This window comes from Melanotaenia boesemani, chromosome 17 (genome assembly GCF_017639745.1).
Source record: "Melanotaenia boesemani isolate fMelBoe1 chromosome 17, fMelBoe1.pri, whole genome shotgun sequence".
NCBI lineage: Eukaryota > Metazoa > Chordata > Actinopteri > Atheriniformes > Melanotaeniidae > Melanotaenia > Melanotaenia boesemani.
The window spans coordinates 27,680,331-27,706,569 of NC_055698.1; the positions used below are offsets into that span (position 1 = coordinate 27,680,331).

The 26,239-nt window shown below is 38.7% G+C and overlaps 2 protein-coding genes across 5 annotated transcripts in view; one reads left to right on the forward strand and one right to left on the reverse strand.

Annotated features, from left to right (window-relative positions):
- The window catches only part of LOC121656570, a 70,571-nt gene extending 63,689 nt beyond the window's left edge, over positions 1-6,882 (forward strand). For all 4 annotated transcript variants that reach the window (XM_042011627.1, XM_042011624.1, XM_042011625.1 and 1 more), the window contains 6 exons: positions 26-166; positions 2,191-2,346; positions 2,443-2,615; positions 3,523-3,657; positions 4,481-4,615; positions 6,005-6,882. In XM_042011627.1, the coding sequence (XP_041867561.1) occupies positions 26-166; positions 2,191-2,346; positions 2,443-2,615; positions 3,523-3,657; positions 4,481-4,615; positions 6,005-6,235 (971 nt within the window). In that variant the 3' untranslated portion in view covers positions 6,236-6,882. The remainder of the gene's footprint in view (positions 1-25; positions 167-2,190; positions 2,347-2,442; positions 2,616-3,522; positions 3,658-4,480; positions 4,616-6,004) is intronic.
- A 4,553-nt stretch (positions 6,883-11,435) lies between these two features.
- The window catches only part of clcn1a (chloride channel, voltage-sensitive 1a), a 45,894-nt gene continuing 31,090 nt past the window's right edge, over positions 11,436-26,239 (reverse strand). Inside the window, exons 14-23 of the mRNA XM_042011623.1 lie at positions 25,645-25,858; positions 25,267-25,400; positions 24,294-24,385; positions 23,492-23,584; positions 22,357-22,444; positions 21,150-21,232; positions 19,795-19,839; positions 17,986-18,090; positions 14,858-14,944; positions 11,436-14,069 (exon numbers count right to left, since the gene is read on the reverse strand). Coding sequence (XP_041867557.1) covers positions 13,560-14,069; positions 14,858-14,944; positions 17,986-18,090; positions 19,795-19,839; positions 21,150-21,232; positions 22,357-22,444; positions 23,492-23,584; positions 24,294-24,385; positions 25,267-25,400; positions 25,645-25,858 — 1,451 coding nt within the window. The 3' untranslated portion in view covers positions 11,436-13,559. The remainder of the gene's footprint in view (positions 14,070-14,857; positions 14,945-17,985; positions 18,091-19,794; positions 19,840-21,149; positions 21,233-22,356; positions 22,445-23,491; positions 23,585-24,293; positions 24,386-25,266; positions 25,401-25,644; positions 25,859-26,239) is intronic.

Here is a 26,239-nt window from a genome sequence, read left to right on the forward strand (position 1 = left end):
TTATTCTCGTCCCCTCTATACTCAGGCATTATGCAGCAGTTTGCAATTTCTGAGGCGACTCTTTTTGGCTGGAACTCGATGGACGGTGAGAGTATGGGAGCTGGTTCCAACCAGGGGAGCGTCGCTCACCTGAGTGAGGTCAACCAGGAGAGCATCACCAGCAGAGGTATGAGACATGATCACAAAGGATAGGCTCAGAGTGACAAACTTACATTTACAGCTTGAATATAAGACAAGGGGTGAGTCATTGTTCAAGAGGACAGTCTGAGGCCCACTAGTACAGTGTGAATTATTTATTCCCTGTAATCTTATAATCTGTAATCTTTTCTTTTCTGCTTAAAATGTACTGAAGCCAACTAAAAACGGCCATGTCAGTTTCTGTCTTAGTCAGCAGTCAAGGACTATTGGAGGGCAAACACACAGCTGCACATTTCTGCCTTTCACTCCCACCAGGCATTTATTCAGAAACATCCAAATCCAGACGACCGTCAACTCAGAGACACCAGACTGGGGTTTACTGTGCTTGTGTTCAAAAATTCACCAAAAATATATAACAAGAAGCAAATAAAGACACATTTAGGGTATTTACATTTATACTTGTGTTAACCCTCCACCCAAAATGGTTTTAGTAAACAAAATACTTTCAGCATCAGGTGCTACAATGTCTAGAGTTTAGTCACACATTTGAGGATAAAACAAAAAGAGGAGAAGCAAGGAGAGCAATTAGCTCATGCAAGATTAGAAATTCCCATCTGACGTCACAGAAATGGCCACACAACTTCATAAAAACAAAAGTCAGCAAACCATTTTTTTTGTCTGTTTAAAAACATTGGTTTGCATGCCGCTTTCACTTGTACACAGAGCAGCACTGTAAACGGTTTCATTTTTAGTTCTCGCTGGTTATTAGCAACGCAGAACTCTGTTGAAGCCCTGAGGGACCCTGTGGGTTACCACAAGGACATAACCTCACTCTCATTAACACCACCATATGGGCTCTGCTCTGTACTTCATCTGGCTCACAACACCAACAGACACATGGGCAGCACATATACACACAAACGCAGCAACGGATAAAAAGACACTCAGGACTGAGGGGATATTTCTCCTCCACTGGGTTTGATCGTCCATGGTTTTACTCTGTCACAACAACGCTGCTGCAGACAGGCCAATCACACACCTTTTAAATGGATTCCAGTGTGTTGTTTTTAGATAAGGTGAACTAAATCTCAATTTCAATGCATGGCTTTTAAAGACTATTTTATTTCATAGCTACAACTACAGTTGTCCTGAAGAGATAAACTAAACCAAACTCACAATGTAGAAACAGTCGAGAGGTTCAGTTGTTAAAATAAATAGGAAAATATATAAAAGTTATTTAAAAGCAACATTAGTGCTGCAAATAAAGCAGGGGAAGAATATCAGCTTTTATGCCATTGATATCTATTGTGAACTCTGTACATGACAGCATTTAAACATCAAATTCAAAATGAATATTTATCTCTAAGATCATCCCATACTGCTTCACAAGTCTCTTTTGATTTTGACCAAATTTCCCGTAATAAATAACATACTGATTGTAAAATAGACTTGGCAGCATGCGGGTTTCCATGGTGTCATCAACAATTTGCAAGTTGTGTCCAGCATCATTTATCATTGAGATCCATCCAGATTAAAAAAGAGGCACCTTTGTGATGGTAGGACCTGCATAAACTCAACGTACATCGCTGACCCACTAATCTTTTGTTCGTAAAAAAAAAAAAAAAAAGAAAAAAACATTTAATTTTCAATTTTGTGTTTAAAAAAGGCTCCTGTGCATACGAAGTTATATACACATGCACAAATCACCTGATTCTCATGGACAAAACTAGGTTAATGCTCAAAATAGTGTATGTGTGATTTTGACACTTTCAAGCTTCTGTTAGTCTCACACTGTCACAATATGTGGTGAGTTTAAGTGTCAGTGGATAGCTCGGTCATCTGGATTTTAATTAGATTTTCTTCTATAGTCATTTCAGATAAGAAAGATGTTTTCAGTGAAACAATAATTCATCCATGTCTGACCAACAGGACTGATGAACGGACAGACAGATAGATAGATAGATAGCCCTACTCCTTTTTACCCCTCAGTTTCAACCATTTATGTGTTTCTGTCTCTTAACACCACCCACGCATCTGCGTGTCCCTGAACAGACCAGGTGCTCCATCACTCCTCTGCGGATGTCTGGCCTCACACCTACGTCTCACAGGGCCTATACTGCCTGTCATCCTCTGACGCCTGGGACCCAATCACCAGCCAGCCCTCGGGCATGGCCTCGCCTGCTGCAGGCTCCTACATCATGGCTGCTGGTGATGATTTATTACTCTTTTATGGTCTAATAGTGTTTTTTTTTCTTCCTTTTACAATCTGTGAGCACCTGTTTAGGCTTTTCATGTCTGTTTCAGGTGGAAGCAGCGGAGCAGGGTGTACGCCAGGGGATGGGTATGAGGGGACTGTAGGCAGCTATCTTCAGCAACACCAGGCTCAGCTCGCCCTGCAGCAGCATAGCCAGCTCCAACAGCTCCAACAGCTTCATCATTACCAGCAGCAACAGTTTCTGCAATATCAACAACATCAGGTCTGTGATGCATTAAGGTGACTGTATACAGAGATGTTTTGGCCATCTCTATTGTTTTCAAATGAATCGGCATCAGATGCACCTGTGATGGCAAATAGGGGGAGGGTGAGTGTCACTGCAGGTTGATGAACATTTAAGCCTGTTCCTTTTGTTTGGACCAATAACCCTGGGGGGGGGGGGGGGGGGGAGACGGACAATGTTTATGATGCTTCTTTGCAAAACTTGCTGTATTAGCTGTGTCATATGTCTGTGTGATGAGATTACTGTGAGGCCAGCAGGAGCCTGTGGTGTGTGTGTGACTCAGCATCTGCTGCAGCCATTGATTCAAAATAGCAAACAGACACTGCAGGGCAACAGCAGACTTAAAACTGGCACTAACAACACAATTCATCACATATACTCTGTGTTTCTTAATATAGACGTTACATGTTCCTGCTTTTACTACACCCGCTTATGGTGACAAAAAAAAAATCAATTTTCAAGCTGTTTTGTAAATCATTTGCTAATTTTTTGCTCACAAAATGCTTGAGGATTTTTTGCAAATGAAGTGAATCATGATAAACCCCGACTCCCAAAGACTTTTTCGGCTTCATTGGCTGCTCTTGTTCGGTGCACTCTCAGAGCTCATTAAGTAACTGTGGGTTCTGAAATAATAACTTTAAAAGGTCAGGGACTGTTTCACAGAGAAGGTGTACTGATCCCAGACCACAATGGAAATGAACTTGTTAGCTTTACTCTATGCATTATATGGCTTTCCTTGAGAAGATTTCAACATAATATATTAAGCATTATTAGATGTATTACATAACTTTTATAATGAAACCTTCCAGTGTCAAATGTCTAAGCATATGAGCCCAATACATTTTAAAGAATTGTGCCCTCTTCTCTTTTTTTATTTCATTTACAGACTCTGGAGCACAGGCTACACAGTAACTCCCATTCCCTCCAAGTTACTCCAAACAGCACCATCCACAGCCTCGGTCCTCCCACACACCCTCGGATAGCTGACCTGTGGGGGGCCGCACAGGTCGAGGCACATCAGGTAGGCACTCGCCTGCTGAATCCAAATGATCGGATTACAGACCTTGCGGACGAGATAATGGCTTAATGTGTTCTGACAGAACAGCCATGACAGTATACAAGGACAGAGGGATGCATGACTGCATATGTAGTCACAAGCATAGAATCTGTCCTTAGTCACTATTACAGAATGACTGAAGCAATACAATCACCACAACCACAACAGCATGCTTATTATGTGAAGCTAAAGGTAACGCTGTTTGGTTTAAGCTATCAGGAGTAACGACAATACATAACCATTCTTTTAACAAGATAAAGCCTTTTTGTTTTTCATTACACCTGACAGTGATGTATACTAATGTTTTGTCTTGTGGATTTGGCTTTGTTTATATCAGCAGGCCTATTTAGCACATCTGTAGTGCAGTGAATGATGAGCTGCCAGGGAAGTCTTCAAGGTAGGAGACAGGCTGAAGGTTTGCATGGAGCACTCCCAAAAGTCTGCATGACAGCCTGAGGTGGATTTGATGAATTTTGAAAGCAGTCATGGGTAAATCAGCCTGGTTTGCCACAGTGGCATGTCACAAAGTCTGCAAGTTTGCAACCATAGGAATTTAGATTCAGCATCTGCAACTGTTGCACAGGAATCTGGGTCAGGACAGAGGAGAGCATATAAACTCCTTGTCCATCTTCCCTTTGAAGATTACAGGAGATCAAGCAAAGGGTGGATGTTTAGTATTAATGTATGCAAGTTAAAACGACCACAACCTGTTGAATGTATTTTCATTTTGAAATTGGAGCAGCAGAATAACACAAGCAATTCATTCAGTAACCTCAACTGCTTCCAGGTGGAGATTGTCGGGCAGCTGAGTGCACAGATGGCTGACATGGCCGGAGGGCTGGTGGAAACAGTTGGAGAAGAGCCAGAGCCCGAGTCTGAAGGGATCCCTGAGCAACACGAAGAGGAAGAGGAGTTGACGAGGGTATGTCAGAAACAGTTTACCATTTAAAAAAAAAAAAAAACCTTTCATTTATTTTTTCCTAGAAGTCACATTTTATTTAAACAGAAGTTTTAATGATTGCTACTGAATTATATTTTAAAATAAAAACCTCACAAAAATTAATATTTCATTTATAGACGTAAAATAAACTATACCTTCTTTATATCTTAATTTTAAGATCTGATTAGGGCTATATATGTTAAACCTTAAATAAATACAGTTTATTACACTGTGCAAATATTTTACGAGAACTAAGTCAATTTCAGAAGCAGTGTCAAAAGAACCAAGTACCGCTCCTGTAGGAGTTGAAGGGATAAGCTGCTAATCAAATGCTTTTGTATTATTACCAGCAAACATGACCACATCTTTAATGTGGTCATGAATGGAGCATGCAGGTGTGTATTTAACACAAGGTCAAGGAGGGAAGATATCAGCAATCATATTAGAGAAGCAACTGCTGTTGCCCATTAGTCTTAGAAGGGTTGTAAAGCTATTTTTCAAAGTATTTAGATTCCATCATTCTACAGTGTGAAAGAAAAACCACAAGCAGAAAACATTCAAGACAGTTGCCAATCTTCTTAGCAGCGGACGTCCAAGCAAGTTCATTTCTAGGTCGGATTAAGCAATCTGAGAAACTGGGGAAAAAACAACAACAACAAAAAAAAAACTGAGTTCACTTAAATCTTCATGACAGAACTTAGAAAAAGACTGAAGAAGTATGACTTATTTGGAAAGGATGACAAGAAACCCTCGTATATAAAAAAAAAGAAAAATAAAAGATGAGAGCTCAGCGCAGGGTTGCAAAGTCCCATTTGAACTAAGCACCTTTAGAACAATGTCATTTGGAAAGTGGAGATGTTTGGTCATAATGCACAGCAGCATGTGTGATGAAATCTGATCACAGTATTATCACAAACACCTCATTAACTGTCAAGCTCAGTGGTGGAGGTCTGATGTCTAGGGCTTGTTTTGCAGCTACAGGACCTGGACACCCTTCAATCATTAAGTTGACGATAAACTTTTCTGTAAACCAAAACATTCTCGAGTCACATGTAAGGTCATTTGTCTGATAGATAAAGCTTGACTGAAATAATGTCATATACCACTACAATGATCCCATGCACTGCAGCAAACTCACAGCTCAACCGCTGGAAAAACAGGATCAAGTTGATGCAAGGATGAAGTCAAGTTTTAAGACTTGAACCTGTTGTGACCAGACCTTAAGGGAACTGTGTGCAAACAAACCTAAATTAACATACAGAAAACAGACCTGAAATGTAATCTACTTTCTTTTCCATATTTCTAACAGAACACTTCACAATCTCAGATTCACAAGTGATCTTTTTAACACTTTATGTCCCGTCTTTCCAGGTAGAGGAGGTAACATTAACCTTAGAGCCAGAGCCATGCTCTCTGACACCATCCCCGCTGAGGGAAGATGCATCTTCGACCAGAGGTTCAAGCCCAGGACTACCAGCACAGACCACCGAATCTATTGCAGACAGAATACCATTTGACGTCACGCCATGTGTCGTCCAATCATTGGAAGAAAAAGATGAGGAGGGGGAAGAGGGCTCCATTGTTGTTGTTGCAACCAACTAAAACACACAGCCACACAAAGACTGACAGAAGCTGGACATAAATATTCCAATTATCAATCAAGCTATTATCCCATCCCCTCCTTCTCCCAAATATTTACCCACCGTGAGTCAAAGGAAATGTGAGGCGAGTTTTTCAGCTGGAAACGTGGGATGTAATGTAAACAAACTACACGCCAACAACCCCCATCCCCCCAATTTATTATGCGAAATATGGAATACAACAAGACAATGAACAAATTTAAATTAAGGTGAATTCAGTGACTGCTGAAATAAGCAATGTGAAGATAAAATGGATTAACAAAAGTTTGGACCAACTGGACCAAAGAGCCAGGACTGTGAGCCAAACGGGTTAAATGGATGGATGCGTGATTTTAACGTGAGCAAAAGAAAAGGTAGGACAAGAAGAAGAGGAAAGACAAGGGCCTTCCTAAAAATTCTGTGCAATACAACGAATATGGACATAAAAATGGGTCAGTAAATAATTCACAGTGCTTGCTCCATGTTGCTTCCAGCATTAGAAGGATCCAAAAGACTGAAAGGCCAGATATACCTTATTAGAGACATACCTGATATGCTGATAAATTTGTTTTGGTTGGACTGATGCGGAGCAGAGATATCTGGTTGAAGTAAACCTGAAAGTCGAAGTGACCTGAGGCTTGTGCGTGGAGTTATTTGCCAACACATGATCTGAACACAACCAAAAGAAAGTGCATGCTTTTTAACAGTGACCTAGCCCTATCAGTATAACGCAGTATACAAAGTAATAATATAACAAATTGCTTTTTATAAAAAAAGGAAAAAAGGTCAATAAAATGATATGTATTTGTATGAATGTAAGACTGTATGTATGTTTGTATGAATGTAGCTGCTTTGTGTGTAAAATACATATATATTCTGGGAAACTAAATTGGTGCTGTTCTGTTTTAAAAGTGCATCTTCACTAAAATAACTGATACTTTAACCACTCCCCTTAGTTGCAAGCCAATTCTAAGCCTCAGGTATTGGCCCTACACCTCACGATTAAGGACAAACACAGTTCTCTGAAATAAACCGACAACAGTACACATGTATTTGCTGAGAAAATGCACTACCCAGCTCTTGGCTTATCTTTTTTTTCTAATTCTCAATACTAAAACAAATCTTCACTGTAACTGTCAAAACGGCCATTCTAAAAAAAAGTTTTTTTCCTTTCTTTAATGCCCTGCTGCTTTTAATTCAAGGAGCATCAGGAAAGTTAGAACAGGCTCAGTCTGTAAAGACTTAATTACTGCCTGGAGGCAGGAAGTGCCTCTAAACACTGAGCTGTGTTTTACCAAGTCAGAACAGCAGCTAACAGTGAGAAATGTTGTTTAGTAAAAGACTTCATGTTACTTTAAGCAGCACTACTGAACTCTTTGCCAGACCCCAAGGAAAACTAATTCAACATCTGTGCTGCATCTGGTCTCTTCTCTGAGATCTCTCCGGAGGGCAAAAGTCAGTCCAATGTTGATTTTTGTCTTGATTCTTGCTCTGTCATTTTCCCCTCTTTCTTTGCCTTATTTCTTCTGATGCCCTCTTGTGTTTCTTTGCTTAATCATCCATGGTGTGCATTGAAAATCGTCCATGTGCTGATATCCAGTTGCTTGCATGCAACACAGTACTGTAAAGCAAAACGCAGATGTCACGTGGGGCCGACTGTTCAAACATAATCTGATCGGATGAAAATGGGTTGTTCAAAAAGGAAAGAAGGATTCCGAAATCGGATTGCATCACGTAATCCAATCCTGGTTGCTGTCTGGATAAAACCCTGTTTGTGTTGTTCAAAACTTTTGAGTAGGATCTGGATAACTTTGACTCACGAAAACAGGATTACCCTGATCCCAACAGAGGGTAGGATTACAAGGCAGATTACAGGATGAAACTGCAGTAAAACCTCAGATTTGAATACTTATATCTTTTTAGTCAGTGCATACTCTAATATTTATATGTTGCACCGGACTTGTTTAACCGTCACAGAGATAAAGTAGATAAAGTAGGCATACGCTACCTATTAAGCTTGTCATCATAGTACAGTAACAATAAAACATAACATTAACTCGTCCCCATGAAATAAACCCCAAAGCAAATGTCAGCAACAAAAACAAATCTATATAATCCATGTTCCTGTCACTCATCACTGCATATTCAGGGAAGAGCTGGTCAAGAATAATGTTTAAAATTTGCATTCCTTACCCTACCTTACTACACGTCCAGTCAGTCCCTCATTCTGACAGAATGCCAAAGATTGATCCGGTTCCTCATCATGGGGCTCCGCTGCATAATTAACAATGTCACAGAGAGGGATATTGCGCCTTTGTGAAGACATTTCTAGAAAATCGGATTGGTTTTATATTTGTTGTGGCTCCAATGATAAGTCATACAATTATACATAAAAGTGGATGTTCATGATTGCTGTGTGTTGTCGCAAAGTGAAACTTACTACAAGTAACCCCTTATCGGCTCTTCTACCTGTTGTTCTTGACATAGCCCGAAGCCCACATTGATTTAAATGCTGGTAATCTAGATTTGGGAATCCTGAAAAACAGGATTCTGGATCAGGGTGATCCAATCTAATGTTGCTTTGAACAACCAGGATAAAAGTACGATGGATTACGTGATCCTCCATCCTGAAAAATAGGATTCCCAAATACGGATAACTTTTATCCAGGTTAAATCACAACCGGCCTGTGATGCTCAAGGTTGGAAAAACAAGAGGGAAAGTGCAGGTTCTCAGCAGGGCAACAACGGCTCCAGAAAAGTGAACAATGAATGTCAGTGTGCCATCAAAATGACTCAAAAACACACAATCTAAGGGTTAGAAACTCATGTGCTGCTGCTTTAAAGTGAAAATTTAGGTTGATATCACAGAAAAGTCTGGAATAGTAATGTGTATTTAACCACTGGGAGTATACTGCATGTTTATAGACACACTGGGAAAGAGTCATAAGAGTAGCATTGTGCTGCAGCTTGAGGACAATTCACTGTTTCACTTCAGTGATCAAGACCCTGATGCCCTCTAATTGCTTTGATATTTAACTATCCTCTTGTTGCTCAGATCTCATCCTGTTAGTCATTCGAATGCCCCAAAAAACTAAGAAATGATTGACATGCTTGAGAAGGTGCCCCCCCCCCATTATAAAGTAATGCACTTCACGAGCTTCGACTTTCACTTAAGCTTTATTCTAAAATTGAAAGGCCATTATTGAAAAATATCTTAAGTGTTGGGTTTCTTTTATTTAAAAATGACATTTTCAGAGGAAGTCGCAAATCTTTTAAAATGCAATGCCATGGAAAAGTACTGAACGGTCATTCACTTATTTATTTTTGCTTCAAAGCAGCCAGATTTCCTTTTAATCATTAAAGTGCTAAGAGCTCAAGTTCTCCACACTTATTAAAGTTTTTTATGAACACTTTTTTCTGGCTGATTTTTTCCATTCCTTTTCCGTCCAGTCCTTGGGCCTGATCATTCCCAGAGGAATGTCTAAAGTGTATCTTTAATCTCTTAGTTACAAGCAGCCTCTAGCAAAAGCATATTATTTGCTTCCATTTCTTTATTTACAAAAAATACCAAAAGATACTGGTTTTAAAAGCATAAAATACTTTTTTTGCTGACAAAACTTGGCCTCTTCTCAGCATGCTGTCAAAACTGGACATGTGGAGGGCTGAAAAAGTAGCAGGGCTTATAAAACATGTCTACAGCAGCTCAACAGTACCTGGAAGTGATGTCCTTAAGAAATAGGGAAAAAAATCTGACAAATCTGAGAGATACATCTAGAGCTTAAGTTGATCCATCTGCTATTATCCTCATCAGAAGGGTGGCCATCAAAAAGGCATTTTTGTGGAAACAGGGAGAAAAGGCTGAGATATGCCAAATGAAACAAATTGGACTACATATCAGTGCAAGCAGGTCTCAGGGAAGTAGTGTGGGGTCATCCGGACAGAGAGCAGAACAAAAGGCAGAAGATATCCAAAGAGCAGCTTTGGAAAGTCCTTTAAGATGCCTGGAGAACTATTCCTGAAGACTACCTAAAATTACAAGAAAACTTTTTAGAACTACACAAACTGTGTTTTTGCCTCATATAGTTTTCCATTTGTGTTTACACATTTCTACTTTCCCATTTCCCTCACAATATATATTGAAATGTAGGGTGGCTTAAAACATAGGAAACTTTACCATCTTAGGTCAGGGATCTGCAAACTGTGGCGCTTGAGCCACATGAGGCTCCTTCGACCGTCCTACTGGGCTCCAGAGGAAACCAGAGTGTAATTCTGTGTGGATAGATCAATTTGCATTTATTGCCAACGATGCTGGTTTCATCATAGGTGTGATTTGTGCCAAGAACAAACATTTTGAAAGACATTTGCAAGAAACAGCATTTGCTGAAAAGTACCAAGCTGAAGATGATTTAAAAAAAAAAAAAAAAAAGTACTGAACTTCTGTGGTAAGCTGACTAATGCAAACAAATTTAATATAAGTCATGTCTAGGTTTTGTTGCAAGGAGATAGTAAGCTCTGTTTACAAATGGAGACTAAGAATCATTCATTCAATATATTCTAATATATCTATTCTTGGACTTGAGTGATGGGTTTTGCGGCTCTAAACTATGTTTATCTGGTGGGAAAGGTGGGAAAAATGGCTCCTTTATTAGATAACGTTGAACTCTGTTGTCTCAGTTTATTATTTAGACACAGACGAAGATGCCTCATTAGGAGAGCTTTGAATACAACAGTTAAAAAAAAGTGTGATTAAGATAAGACAGCCATGGTTTTTGTTCCTTTTTGCTATAATCTGTAGTCATTATCTCCTGTTTGACCTCAACTACACACATTTTACATTTTGTCATCATTTGTCATGGATGCAGCACTATGATGTTAAAAAATAATTACCTAAAGTCTTAAAATATAATGTGTCAATCTATGAGGATTGTTCCTCCCAAATTCTGGCAGATTTGTGCATACCATTGTACTGAAAATGAAATGTAAAAATCGTGATCTGTCTGAAGCAAAGGTAAGTATTTTACCTATACCTTAAATCAGTTGCCGATCCAGCTGATTGAAGAAAGAGGAAACATCTTTTTCTGTGGATTTAGAAAAGTGCCTCTCCCTGCCCCCTGCTCTGTCTTAAAACAAGCCTAGCTGGAATAAAAAAAAGGTCACATTCAAGCACCAGATGACAAATTAAATATTTAGCATTAAAATTTATTTAGCCACATTGTTCACAGTTTCATAAATGTGGAGATAGCATTTGACTCTATTAAAACACCAATAAATTAATAAATATATAAATAAATGAATGTATTACCACAGCCTTAGACAAAGGACAAAAGACGTGTAGAGAGCAAAGACCTCCTTAAGAAACAGAAACATTTTATATGAACAGAGAAAAGCTTTGGTAAAATGGCAGGTTTAAAGACTTTTACAGCAGCACCTGAGAAACTGACTCCAGGATTTAAGATTGAGACAAGAGAACAGTGAAAGAAGAGATGGGTATATTTCATGAATGGTCTGCTGATTTAATAACTTTTAATACATTTTATACTTTACCAGGAAATAACAGTCTATCAATCAAATGTTTGGTGACAAATTTATATTTTTTATGATAATATTAAATCCATCAACTCAATGTTAAGGTTTTGCTTGCTGTGTTGAACATATTGAGATATAGAAAAACTTAAATTCTTCAAGCTTCAAGTTTTTTTTAAACTGACTTTGAATTTTATTGCAGGTTCATAAGCTGCTACAGTGAACTATTTGATTGTCCTGTGTGTCGGGATATGCTAATGTTTGCTGATGTGGCAGCAGTGATATCTTGTTTTAGAGCCTCCTCACTTTCTAGTCTTCATTTTTACTTTAATCAGAGCAAACTGAAGAACTTCTCTGAATCAGGATTTTAAAAAGGAGGCACATTATATAACCCCATGTGACTTGAGATTAAAACAATTTGTGTTTTAAAAGAAAATGTCATTTTAAGTAATTGTTTTAAAAATCTCAGTTACATTTCCACTGGGAACTACTTCTTAAACTACACATTTTAATAGTCACTCCGGCTTTATTCAACTCAGGGAAACCTTACACGAACAGCCTGTATGACATAACAAGGCCATGGATGTGCTAATGAAGGCATTTATCAAGTTCATTTAAAGCTTGAATCAAAATATCAGTGTGTCAACACTTCTAGTCTTCAAGTTTAACACATATATAAATGTTATGTGACAAAACGTCAGCGGTGGTTCATTGTCACAATGACAGATGAATGTTTCTGTCTGTGCACCATCGTGGTTAGAAATGATTCAAAGTAGTCATCATGAGAGATTCTGGGTAAATTCTGGGAGGCTTCCTTGTTTGGAAAACCAGAGGGGAAAAAAGCATCTGTGTGGAAAGGTTTAGCTGTTGTCAGCTGCCTTTAGCTGCTTCATTTATCAACTTGAGCATGATGAGATGAGCTCGGAGGCTGCACCTACAAGGTCAACATACAGTTTGGAGGTTGTTGTGGGGCTTTGGCCAATCTTCTACTGTAGACTTAGCAGTTGCATTACTTCGCTGCTACCTAAATGGTCTGTTGCAAGTTATAATAATAAAAAAAAAAAACTTTTAAGACATAAACTTTCAGGTAGTGCAGAACTAATGCATAGGTTCACTTCTGTTTTGTGCAGCAAAGGTTTTTCTTCCTTTTCAACAGTTGTTAAGGATAAATGATGGATAGTGTTTAGAGGCAGAGAACAGACTATTTCTAAATGCTACAAAGAAAATGACAACAATACATCATGCCCTTATTTACCCTCAACCCCCAACTGCTCTCCAGGTGCTGGCATAGGGCAGCTGACTGGTCTCTAGTAAAGACAACTACAGATGTGTAAAATGCAGAGCCTAATTTCCCATTTGGGAATAATAAAGTAAAAATAATTATTATTATTGATATTTGTATTCTTATTATTATTAATAAGAATAATTTATTTATTTCTCAGTTGACGCTGCTTTAGACTCATTCCTATGGCAACAATCTCAGAGTTTCACCAGTACATGAAATGTCTGAGAAGAGAAAAAAAAGAACTGGGAGAGAGCGAGAATGAACGAGAAGCAAAACAGTTACGGAGATCTATAGAGGAATAGGTGGAGACTGGGTGGGCAGAGTGGATATAAGTGTATTTAAACACTGTTCAGGAGAAGATTTTGACAGAATGTTTAACAGCTTAATAGAAAGAGGTAAATGGATGTCCAAAGACACAAGCAACACATTAAGAATAGAAGAAAAAAAAAATCAAGCCTTTAAAAAAAGTTTTCCATTATAAAAAAAAAACAGCTAAAAGCTAAACCATCGGCTCATCATCACTGTCTTCATCTCCCTCGAAGAGTCCCTGTGTGGGCCTCAGGTTGGAAAGAGGGATGGAAGACGAAGGAGAAGAAGGAGTAGAAGGAGGAGGGACAGGAGGAGGAGTGGAGGACGGAGGAAGGGTGAGGTTGCTGCTGTAGCTGTATCGTCTGCTAGTTGAGCTGCTGCCTGAAGTGCTGCTGCTGCTGCTCTCCTCCACCTCCCGAGTCACACCCTCAATCCACACCTCCGTTTCATCCTCCTGGGGATGCGGCTGATCATGATTATGTTGATTGTGATGAGACAGGGGGTGGTCGGGTGGTGAGGAAGGGAGAGGCTCTGGGACAATCTGAGGTGAGGGAGGAGAAGTGGAGGAAGGAGAGGAAGGAGCAGTGGAAGAAGGTGGAGGTTTAGGGACAGACTTGTGGTTGCTGACGTCCCGAAAGCTGGCCAGAGGAGGGCGGAGCCGCACACCAGAGCGTGTGGAGCCTTCGATGGCTTTCTGAAGCTGGGTGTGGAAGGAAAGGTTTGGGAAAGGAAATTAGGAAGTCAGGACAGGAAAAAAAGGTTAAAAAAAACAAGGGTGATTAAGAAATGATAAGGAACCATTAACTGGATACTGGAAGGAGACAGTGGGAAAAATGAAAAATGGACAAAAGGGTTTGAAAAAAGGAGGAAATGACACTGGATGAGAAATAAAATAAAATAAAATAAAATAAAACTCCAAACAAATGAAGAACAATTCCATTCAAGAGGCTTGCTGCTTACACTTTTGTTTCTAGGTGACCTTCAAACAGTATTAGAGGTTTTGCATCCTTTTAAGTTGTTTGTTTTCGCCACACTGTGCCGTGCCAAGCCCTAATGATGTGTTTCTAGCACACACTCACAGCAGGGGAAAGCTGTGGTGGGTCATGCTGCTGTGGTCCAGCCTGGTAGCTTGTCTGACCACACCCTTCCTGACTGTGTCCTCAGCTGTTTGTGCTAAAGTCTAAAGAGAAGGTTGCTCTGTTGACCTCTCAGTAGCTGCAGCTTCTACCTGAATATCTGTGGTAGAGTTTCTACAAATGGTCTCATATCCTTTACTTTGCTGTCAGCTGTACAGGAGCTAGTTTAAATAGTTCATTATAAGAGCTGAACTGTTCCTGTATCACCACCACTGATAAACTGACAGGATGTCTTCATGGTAATGTGGTGTTTACCAATAAAATCAAGACCACATGTAAAGATATTCTTCTGAGTTTGGGCAGACAGATCAGTGTGTTTGGGAGGGGAAAGAATATAAGTTATTATTCTTACCTCTTTTAATGCCACTACCCCCACAAGTTTGCCGATACTGGTCACATAAGCATGACTAAGTCCAAGCAGCGAGAATAATGTGTGGGTCTGTGGAGACAGGGTGAAAATCAGTCAACGTATCTCACTCCAAAACAGCCTTTTTACATTTGTCTATATGTTGCTTCAGATTATTTAAAAACCCAGTGGTTCTCTGTCAGCTCTGTCTAGACACAAAAGCAGGGAGATGAAAGCAAACTGGCTCCAGGCTGCAGGTGAAAAAACAGAAAGAGAAAGTCCTTGACTGTGTCTGCATGCACATTCTGTTCATAACCCAGCTGAGGTCACACTGTGGATGAGCTCTTTGTATGCATCAGCACATCTCAATCACAAGGCCTATTTTGCACATGAATAAATGCAATATTCTGAGTATTAACCTTGAAAATGAAATCATACTGAAGAAAAAAAAAATTAAGAAATAAACATAATAATGGTGGAAGGTATTTACAAGCTGCAGCATCCCGCAAATGCCTGCAAATCCTGGATCACTTTAAGATTTGTCAGAATAACAATAATGTGATTCAAATCGCAACAATTGCACAATAAAGATTAACAAAAAATAACAAATAGGTATGTGTAAGCACTGAACAAATAACACATTTTCAGCATTTTTGTTGAAATACCAAAATTTGTACAGTGAATCCAGAAAATATTTATAACCAAGTAGCTGTAAAGAGCTCATTTTGGGGCTTTTTGCATATGAATAATGCCAGTGTTAGAGCTATCATAAAATGTATTACAGAACATTTCTGTCTTAAAATAAACAAGTCATTTGTGAGTGCTGGTTTTCAATTTTCATGCAGTAAAACCAAAATGAAACTATACTGGTCTCTAACCAAGACCAATGCCCAGTCACCGCAAGTATAAGCCCCCTGAACGCACCAGGACATATATTCCAGCTGACAAAATAACCACATTCTAGCTGAAATTCAAAACAATATCTGCACTAAAAGATCTAGTCAGCACTAAAAATATTTTATGCAAGAGTGAAATTAACAACAAACAGGTTGGTAATTGATTACAACATCAACTCATGCACTGATTAACATGGAAGAAAATATCCCACCTTAAAAATCTGTCGGAAATCATTAGGAAGGTTTCCAACAGGTTTACGCACCATTTTAACATTTTAATGTTAAAATGAGGCAGAAGCTAAAACACCAAACAAAAGTAAATAGCAGAATAAGCTGCTTGGCCATGGCAGAGAAGATTTGGCAAGTTTTTAATGAGTGCAACCCACAAACTCAACCCATTGCTGCTCATCCCACAAACAAGCTTTCCAATAGTATGGGATTCACTGTCCAGAAGCACAAATCTTTGAGTTATTCACTGAAATTGGTTTAAATACCTCTGACCTTTTTAGCTGTATGTGGTCTATTGTGCAGAAAAAAAATTATTCAAAACTATTATTTATTAAAAAGGTATGTTTGCTATGTCAAAAATATATAATAATTCTGAATCTCATGCATGCCATGTGCTCTCTCTCATTGGCATTCAGTATGTAGAGCAGCAGGAATTTTAAGCAAAAATCACAACCCAGTCACATTCAACCCCGGTACGTGTTTGTGACGGGGTTGTGATTTTACCACTTTGGTTGTTAAGCTGTCAAAGTCCCATTTGTAGTGTTCTTGTGGAATAACTTTATTTAGGAGTTGATTCATTTTTCCAAATACAATTGTTGCTTTTAGTGTTTTTACTGTGTTCAAAAGGATGTAGTTGTTGTTTTTTTTTTCTTTTTCTTGAGCACGAAGTCAGGAAGCTCTTAAATTTCTTCATCCGAATCAGCTTTATTACCACAGACAACTCCACACATGGACTTAACTAGATTATCCTGAGGAGTGACAGCAGTAAGGCTGCCCTTAGCTTATGAACTTGTTTATTAAAGGTACAGTGTGTCAGAATTACTGACATCCAGTGGTAAAGATGGGCATAGTGATGATTTTAAATGCCAAGCACAGTTGTAGACAGTGACCAAAACTCTTCCAAACATGTTTTCTTCTGCAAGTGGATCCAGTGGCCTCAGGTGCAGTGATGACTGTACTACAGGTAACTTTTTCAAAATTGTGTACATGTGTACTGTCTCCTTCTTTGTGCCTTTTAAGGCGTAACTCATCCCAAACGATGCTCTAACACCTATCAAACAAAGCCAGTGCTGCAGTTTCAAAGCTCAGACAGTTCTCACTTCACACAGGGTTGTTTGTCCATTCAGAGACACCGTAGTAAAAATGATGTCACAAATATGGCAGCTGCTATGTATGTATACCCAAACCAAGTAGTTATAAAAGGCAGTCTAATAGAATAAAAAATAATAGTTATTCAGTATTGACCCTTGATTTTATTACACACTGCACCTTTAAATGTAGCTTGTGGGAGTGGATGTAAGATGGCACTTTTTCCTCGTTGATGTGTGAGGCATTGAAGAGTCATGTTGATCTACAGATGGCTTGTGAGATCCAGTATTTTAACAAACATAGCAACATTTCAGCTCAGTTTAAACAAACTGATCCAGTATTGTTCCTTTGCCCAATATCTTCGTTAAATATCTTCACAAAGATTAATTTAAGTCAGCAGGGTTTTCTCCAACAAATTTGATGTGATGATGCACTCCAACAACCAATCAACTGACTGACATGGGAAAGTACAATTCCCAGTAAGTAAATGGAAAGCTTTTGTGCCTTTCTCCATTTGGTTAGACAACACTGTGTATAAAATTTAGTCCTCGCTGAGTCTTTTTCATCTACAGTCTCCCTCTGTCAAGGTTAGCACCATCCTTCACTGAATGAGATGTTAAGGAAGAAAACAATTTAAGGTGCAGCAAGTGCACTCATCAACAAAAGGCCTGATGAATGCTCAAAGGGCTGAAATCTTAATTTTCTTCTTTGCTTGTGTAACTCCTCAGATCAAATACAAACTTTTCTTCAAATTGTTTTTCTATTAAATTCAGATATTTAATTTTGTTGCAGATTATGTTGTCGGAACAGAAAAATTAAAAAAGTTCCAATGAAAGAAAATTTACTCCACACTCCTGTTTTTATATGAATTCCATTACAGCATAGAAACAGGACTTTAATATTTACATTCTCTCCACCAACCTTGTGTAACGATGTTCTCTCCACCAGCTGGAAAGGGGAAGGGTCAACACGTATCTCATCGATTTCCATCGGTTTGTCCATCTCCGCCTCTTCCCAGGCTTTGATCTGCAGCAGCAAATAAATAGCAAGGTCACAGAGATGAAATGTCTGGCAGAGGCTGGGATTCACGCTCCCGATGAGAGAAAACATTCTATTCAAATCTGAGTTCAGCCACAGGGAAACATTAATACTTGTTTATCATGAGTCACGAAGCATTTAATTAAATATACCAGGCAACAACAACAAGTGTTAGATAAATCATCAACATTTAGCTCTGTATGTGCGGGTGAAATTCAAGGTGTGTGCTTAAACAGTGTGTGTGGAAGGGGGTAGGTAGTTCACTAGTGGAAGGGTTTCAGATGTGGAAAACCTTGAAACTCATGTAGCGTCCTTGCATGTCCCGCTCTTCCTCCTGAGATTTAGGGTGTCTGACACCTTTTAGCCTCTCTATGGATTTTACCTACAAGCATCGGCCTGCTGTGACAGCGGCAGAAGTCTTGCAGAATTACAGAGAGGTGTTATGGGGGCAATTTGGGAGGGTGCCAGGAAGAATAGAGGAAAGTGGCAGACAGTAGAGGACTGCAGGGGAGGACACTGCCTTCGCTGCGCTTGTGGAAATAAATAAAAATAAACTAATCTTTTAAAAATTCTGGCTCATTATATTTAAAAAAAATAGTTCAATGCCATTCACATAGATATTATTTACATCAAACCAGTGAATGCCCAATAGTTTATTTCATGTACAAGTTTGTTCCACATGTGAGGAACATAAAAGCTGAACGCTGCCTCTCCATGTTTAGTTCTGACTCTGGGAACAGAAAGTAGACCTGACCCTGATGGCCTGAGGGATCTGGTTGGTTCATAAAGAAACAGAAGATCCTGAATGTATTTTGGCCCTAAACCATTCAGTGTTTTGTAAACTATTGGCAGGATTTTGAAGTCAGTTCTTTGAACAGCAGGAAGCCAGTGTAAAGATCTGAGGACTGAAGTTATATGATCTACTTTCCTGGTCTTATTGGGGACATGAACGGCAACGTTCTGGACTAACTGCAGCTGTCTGATGGACTTTTTGGGAAGACCTGTGAGGACAGCGTTACAGTAGTTCAGTCTACTAAAGATAAATGCATGGGCAAGTTTTTCTAAATCCTGCTGAGTCCTTTAATCCTTCAAGTAATAATATTCTGACTTCATTTATTTAAATAAGTTAAGACATGCAAATATCTGCATTTTCAGAATTTAATTGGCTTTTTGATTTCTCTGAAATTTGGGCTTAACTGAATTGTTGGCTTACTCCTTCCCTGAACAGGTACACTTGTTCAACATGCTCATCTGGTCTCTGCTGATGTTTTGGAATTCTAAAGTGATCTGTGCTGCTGGTCGAGTTGACTGGACAGGTTGAGAATGCCACCTGCAGCGTCCTCATAGCAAGTCGGATTTTTACCTGAATAATACTTCCAGGGGCATTCAAACCCCTCATTTTAAAAATTACTTCCCTCTCATTGTGGCAAATGTTGTCTTCTAATATCTAAACATTTAAGTACATTTACCTTTATTAAGTAAATTAGCTGACAGAGAGATAGAGATTACCTCAATCTAACAGAGGTAAATTGAATTATGTATGTAATTCTAAAATTACTTGAAGACAATTGTTTCCACCTTAAAATCCTGGACTTAAATGATATTTAGTGACTCAGCATATCAGAGTGGACTGATAATTATTCAGCAAATATTCAAGCAGCCAAAAATAATCAGAATGTTTTTCATCATTACCTCATCTGGTGTCATACTGTCTGACAGAGGAGGGGCGCTGGACTCCTGGAGGGGATAAGAAGAAAAAATACAATATTTTCTGTAAGAGATTTTCTAAAAACAGTGTCCTCTCTGCAACATGATGTCCCCTCTAAATCTCATGTAAATCTGATAACAGAGAAACAAAGGGACAGTAACCTAAAGCAGAACTCATTAAAAAAAAAAAAAAAATTATATTCAGTTTAACAGTAATAATAAAAAAGACACTGAATTAATTTTAAATTTCATCAACCATTGTTTTTATTCAGTTTGTTTGCTTCTTCTGTACATCCTGCAGCTTTGTGAGTTAACTGGATGCAGCAGGTGAAATTTAGGCCAACACCTGTTGTGACCCATTTTTCTTTGGACTGAATTTATTAGAGGTGGTTCACACATTCATTCACTCGCAGCCTGACTGTTCATATCCTTGAAGGAACAAACATAAAAACATCTTAATCAAAGAATATATCCGCCATGAGAGTTCTAGCCAAGAGATCACTTTTTTTCTTCCAGCAAACACGAGTAAAATTAATAAAAAAGTGGATGTATTCCAATTTGAGTGTTTATTAGTACACTAACATTTCACCTTCAAGAGTTAACAACATGCTGGCACACTGTTAATTCCAGATATTAGAAATGTTAATGGTTGGCTTGCAGGTGGGAATATTTCACCGTGCATCTGTTTGATTTCCAGCTGGTACAAATGTGCTTGATGTTAAAAACACTCCCCATGGAGGAATGGACTGACTCCAAAAATGTAATAGATAATCAAACTGGCAATTCACAACCCAAATTTGAAATTAAATTGTGCTCCTGAAGGATTAAAAGCATACACTTGCACACAGTGCAGTTTTCATTCCTGCAGGTGACATGTTTTGTTTTCCTCCTGTGAGTCAGACTCACTGCTGGGCTGAATACAATAAACTCTGCCTCAAATACAAGGCTTCCCATGTTCCATCTGAGAAAGGGTTTAAAGAAATATGCCTGACTTGGGGGCATTAAGAACAAGGAAGTTGTGTATTCATGAACTTCTGGCAATCAGATAAATTTGTACTGCATCGACCTGAATAAAGAGCAGACCTGTTATGAGTGCAGTGGCTCTATGAAGGTATGCTTTTGTTGTAGCTTGGACCAAAGGATGGGATAGTTTTTGAATTCAAATGTTTCATGACATGAAATAATTAAAATAACTGAAAGGTCTCCAAAAGGTGTAGAGACCTCCAAAGATATTAAACCGTGAGTCGTGCAGAAATGCATAAAAATGGAACTGAACAAAGCCTTGAATAGACAAGAAATGCAGAAATATAATATGCAATAAGAAGTGCACAGAAACACACCTGTGACTCTCTTTCTGATGGTCTGCTCTTGGAAGTGAAGAGATTTCGGAGAGTTTTCCTCACAGACTGCAGAGGACCTTTTTCTGCAAGTTGAGTGAAAAAAAAGAGGTGAAGTGGATAAAAGTCAATAAATTATACAAATGCAGCTTTTGGAGAAAATAACCTCACTGCAAATGGAATTACAAGAGCCTGCAGACCCAAAGAAACCCTTTATTGTTGTTGCCTGGATACCATTTCAATGACAGAGAGTCTGTTGTTGAGTGTGACAGGCTACTGACAAGTTTACTCTGCCACAAGAGATGCACCACCTGGATACTTCTGTTGATATGCTGCCAAACCTTCAGTCATTGATGTAAGATTATTCACTCTGATTGTTTGGCATCTGTTAAATGCAGTGAAACAAACATGTTTGCACAAATTCATTTAACTGTGAAATGCTGAAATAATATGAGAATAGTTGATTTTGAGTTTTTATTCAACAGGTAGAAGGACACTGGTGTAACTACAAGATACAGCGGACTTTTGTGGATTTTTATCATTGGTCATTTAAAATGCTAATTCAAAATGTGCATCTAAAGACCTCAAAAGAAACACACCTAAAGAGCCTAAAATCCTTTGGCGTCTGCATCTTTGGACCCTTGTTGCTGTTTTATACATTGTGTTATATCACACGTATAATTTAGTTAAATGTCAAATGTGTTCAACACCAGTAAGTGTCATGAAAACCCTATGAACCTCATCCGCCATCTGGGGTCTGACTAAATGCTTAGTCATTTCTGCAGATCATTTTTTGAGGAAAAGGAAGGAAGACATAGCAAAGAATAAATCTTATTACATCACGGCAGTGAGAAAAACATGTCAAAAGGAATCAATACTGATCCGAAAGGTCTCACCACCATGCCCCTTAGCCCATCATGTGAAACAGAGTTATGAAAAAGAGATCAGAAGTTGCAGTTTAATTTATGGAATTGATCATTAAACTGGTGGTCCTCAGCTAGACTGACAGATTTGTGGGCTCACATGTAGATAAACAGCTAACCTCACGGCAGCTTTGCAGACTTCGTCATATTTAGTGGGTGGTCATTTATCAAAGCACAAGTACCCTTTTATTTTGAAGCAGCTGGGGCAAAATGCAACAGAAAGACAATTACAGTGTATATTATACACATAATGTATGACCAATAACCGTTTAGTCCCCTCAACTCACCAGGAGCAGGGGCGGTGTGGTTTGATGAAGGCTCCTGAGGTTTTGGAGGAGGCAGGGGTCCATTTCTCTCCTCCTGAGCAGGACTGCCCTGCAGAAAATAGAAAGATATAACTTAGTAAATCACAGTTATAGGTCTGGCATGTAGGGTGTAGTTAAATCTGGTGGTATGAGTTACAATTTACAACCCCTCACTTCACACTCCCTTTCCAAGTGTGCTGGAAAAACTGCGGCGACCGCAAGAAAAATGCACAACAGCGACAAATAGCTACAGTTTGGTTTGTACCTGCTGGGCTACTGTAGTATCTTGATGGTACAATGTGCCAGAGCAACAAGATGAAGGAAATAATAATAATAATAATAATAATAATAATACATTTTATTTCTTGGCGCTTTTCTAAACCCAAGGTCACCATACACAAAAGGAAAAATAAATAAAAGGTAAATAAAAATAAATTACATAAGAGTTAAAAAAAGTCAGTTTACATGATTTATAGGGAGTAGGCCAGTTTAAACAGGTGGGTTTTGAGTGCAGATGTGAATGATGGCAGAGAGTTGATGTTCCGAATCTCAGATGGGAGTGAGTTCCAGAGCTGGGGAGCAGAGCCTTCAGTGGCTCTGTTCCCCATGGTAGACAGACCATGTCCGGGGGAACAGTGAGGTGAACGGAGGGGGATGACCTGAGAGCACGGGAGGGAGTGGCAATATGGAGATCAGACAGATAAGGAGGGGCGAGATTGTGAATACCTTTGAAAGTGAGGACCAGTAACTTATAGCTGATTCTGTATTTTATTGGGAGCCAGTGGAGTTGTTGAAGTACAGGGGATATATGTTTAAAGGAAGAGGTGCGAGTCAGGATACGAGCAGCAGAGTTCTGGAGAAGCTGCAGTTCGCAAATGCAACATTTTGAACTGAAATTTCTCAACATTCTCAGAGAGGAAAAAATGAACGTAGGGTTATGAAAAACTAATGTGAAAAGGTTTTCCACGGTAAAATATGTTTTACTCGAAGATCAAATGGCTAAAAATTAAATCCATATTAATGAACAAAGCAAACTTGTAGCATAAAAACTGAGTCAGATTTAAACAGCAAAAATTTACATAAAAAATATACTAAATATGACGAATCAGAAGCCAACCTTCTCTCTCTCCTCCTCTTCCTCCTCATCTACGAAGGCGAAGGACTCCCAGCTGTGTTTCTGACTCTGGTTCTGCTCCTGCAGGCTGCGACCCTGAACCCAGAGAGACATGTTAATACACTGAATTACTTTATGTCACAACACAAAAAAAAAAAAAAAAAAAAAAAAAAAAAAAATAGAACTGATGATGCTTTAACACCTGTGCTTTAGTTCCAGCTGTCCTAGCTCACTCATACTGAACACAACAGAATATTTGAGAGGCCTTTAGGTGACATATAGTATACATATAATATTTAAATATTCATTTTTCTTCATCTCTTTTGTTTCTTTTCCTTTTTCTGTAACTCCATAACAGTCTCAGCTAAATATATGAGGCACTCAAGCAACCTCATTTACTGGCACAATCATTATCCAAATTAAACATAACCTCTTTTGCAATTTAGGTCAACCATTAAGCCAATTATTGCATTTACAATTATGTTTGCAGACTACTGATATAACACATCTGTTTTATGAAGCAAACAACCCACTGAAGGGCACTTAACTTTGCAATGGTTAGTATGATAGGCTTCACCTGGGAACCGGGTGGACATGATGAAAGAACATTTGGAAATAAAACCACAACATGTCTAAAGCACTAATCAGTAATATCCTTTCCATCATCTCATCTTGAAATCAAACTTTTCTCTTAAGATATTGAACACCGGCCAAGAACCAAGAAGCCAGTAATCTTGATTATATATGCTAGTTATGACTTAATAAAACAATCATAAATGTTAGAGTTCTCTTTAACGGCTCTCACCTGCATCAGGAGCCTCCTCTCTTGTGACAACCACCAATCGCAAAGAGCCAAAAGCTCCAACCGGTCAATGCTGCCTAACAGGATCATAGAATCTAAAAGAAAAAGGGATTAACTGGATTTCCACACAGAGCTCAATGTACCGAAACTACTATTTTGATTTTGATTAATTCATTGATTTTTTTTTCTTTTTGTTTTTATAGCAGAAAAAAGTTCTAATGAATAAAGTAAGCACTCTCTTTTTAGATGTCTTTATGCACAAAACCGACAACCATCTGGAGTCTTTTCAGTGTCTAATATGTCATACACTGATTTGTCAATAAGTCTAAAATATAAAGTTTGTTGTTGCACAGAAGTACAACAGAATTAAGGTGCATCTGCAGAATGTGCCTATGATTGACTGTTTAGTGTAACAAATGAACTCCTCAGGAAAATGTGACATTTAACTGTGTTGGTTTTCAATGTATGAAGCTTAAATGATTAATAAAAGCTTAAATGTACAAAATTTATTCATGAAACTAAAACAAAACACACAACACACAGCACATGAATTTTGTTAAAGAAAAAAAAATAGGTATAACCTCAATTCCAAAAAAAAGTCAGGATGCTGTGTAAAATGTAAACAAAATATAATGCAATGACTTGCAAATCTCAACCCATATTTTATTCCCAATAGAACACAGCACCCTAACTTTTTTGGAATTCGGGTATAAATAATAATAGACTACTGCTGCGTTCAACACAGCAAAGTTGCTGCTTTAGAACTGCTGCAAATCATCCAGTTTGGTGGCTGGATATCATCTTTGGAGTATTTTTGCACAGATGTTGGTGATATGAGGAGGCACAGCAGGATCATCTTCATTACAGGTTGTCTAAAAACCTTCGGATGTAATAACTGAATTTTTGTCACTGCTTTTTAAAATGTTCTATTATTTTATTAATTCCAGTGTTTAAATAAAATGATGAACTCCTTTACCTTTTGAGTCTACCAAGGGAATTGTTTTGAGTGAGAAGGAATCCAGGAGGTGTTTGACTTCTCTGTATGTGGACTGGGAAGAAATAAACTTCACTTTTCTCACCATAATGTCCCCCACAAAGATGTTGTATTGGCTGTAGAATGGACACAGATATTTGAATGCAACTGCTTGGAAACAAATACCAAACACCGTCAGAAAGAGCCATACAAGCACATTTCTGAAAGGTATTTCATCCATTTTCATGCATTTTATCTTTTTATTTCCATTTTAAAAGGATGCTTGAGTTGTGATTCTATCCATGTATTAATAACATGCTGAGCAATGCATTAAGGTGTCTGATATGTGTCCAATAAGTCACATTTGAAGTTAGCACAAACCTCATGTGTCCAAAGCCGAGCTCTGGCAAGTACGGGAGCTTTTTGACCTGGATGATTGAGTCGTAGAGGGAGGGTTGCAGGCCCTGGGCCACCATATTGGCCAGGATTACAGCTACCATCATAGGCAGGATGTGCGAGATCTGGCCGGTCAGCTCAAAGCAGATAACCGCCGTTGACACTGTGTGAGTCACAGCTCCCGTCATTGCTGCTGCTCCTGTCAGAAAAATGGGCAGATGAGAGGAGGATGGGAGAAAAGGCAAATGGATGATGGTGGAAGGAAGAAAAGGGAAGCAAGGAAAGGTGCGGTAAAAAGGAAACTAAGGGGTACATGGACAGTTAAGGAGCAAATATGCAAAAGTTAGTAGAAACAGGAGGATGGGAGTGGGAGTACGGAAGAGCGATGAAGAGGATAGTTAAATTGTAAAATGAAAAAGCGAAAAGCAGAATCTAATTAGGGGGAGAAGAATGGGAAATGCTTACCAAAAGAAGTAAAGATAATGGGGATGGAGAAATAATGTCAGCTTTACAGAAATAAGATCAAAGAGATACAGGGAAAAAAGGGGAATCAAACATCACAAGGATAATGTGTGGAAAA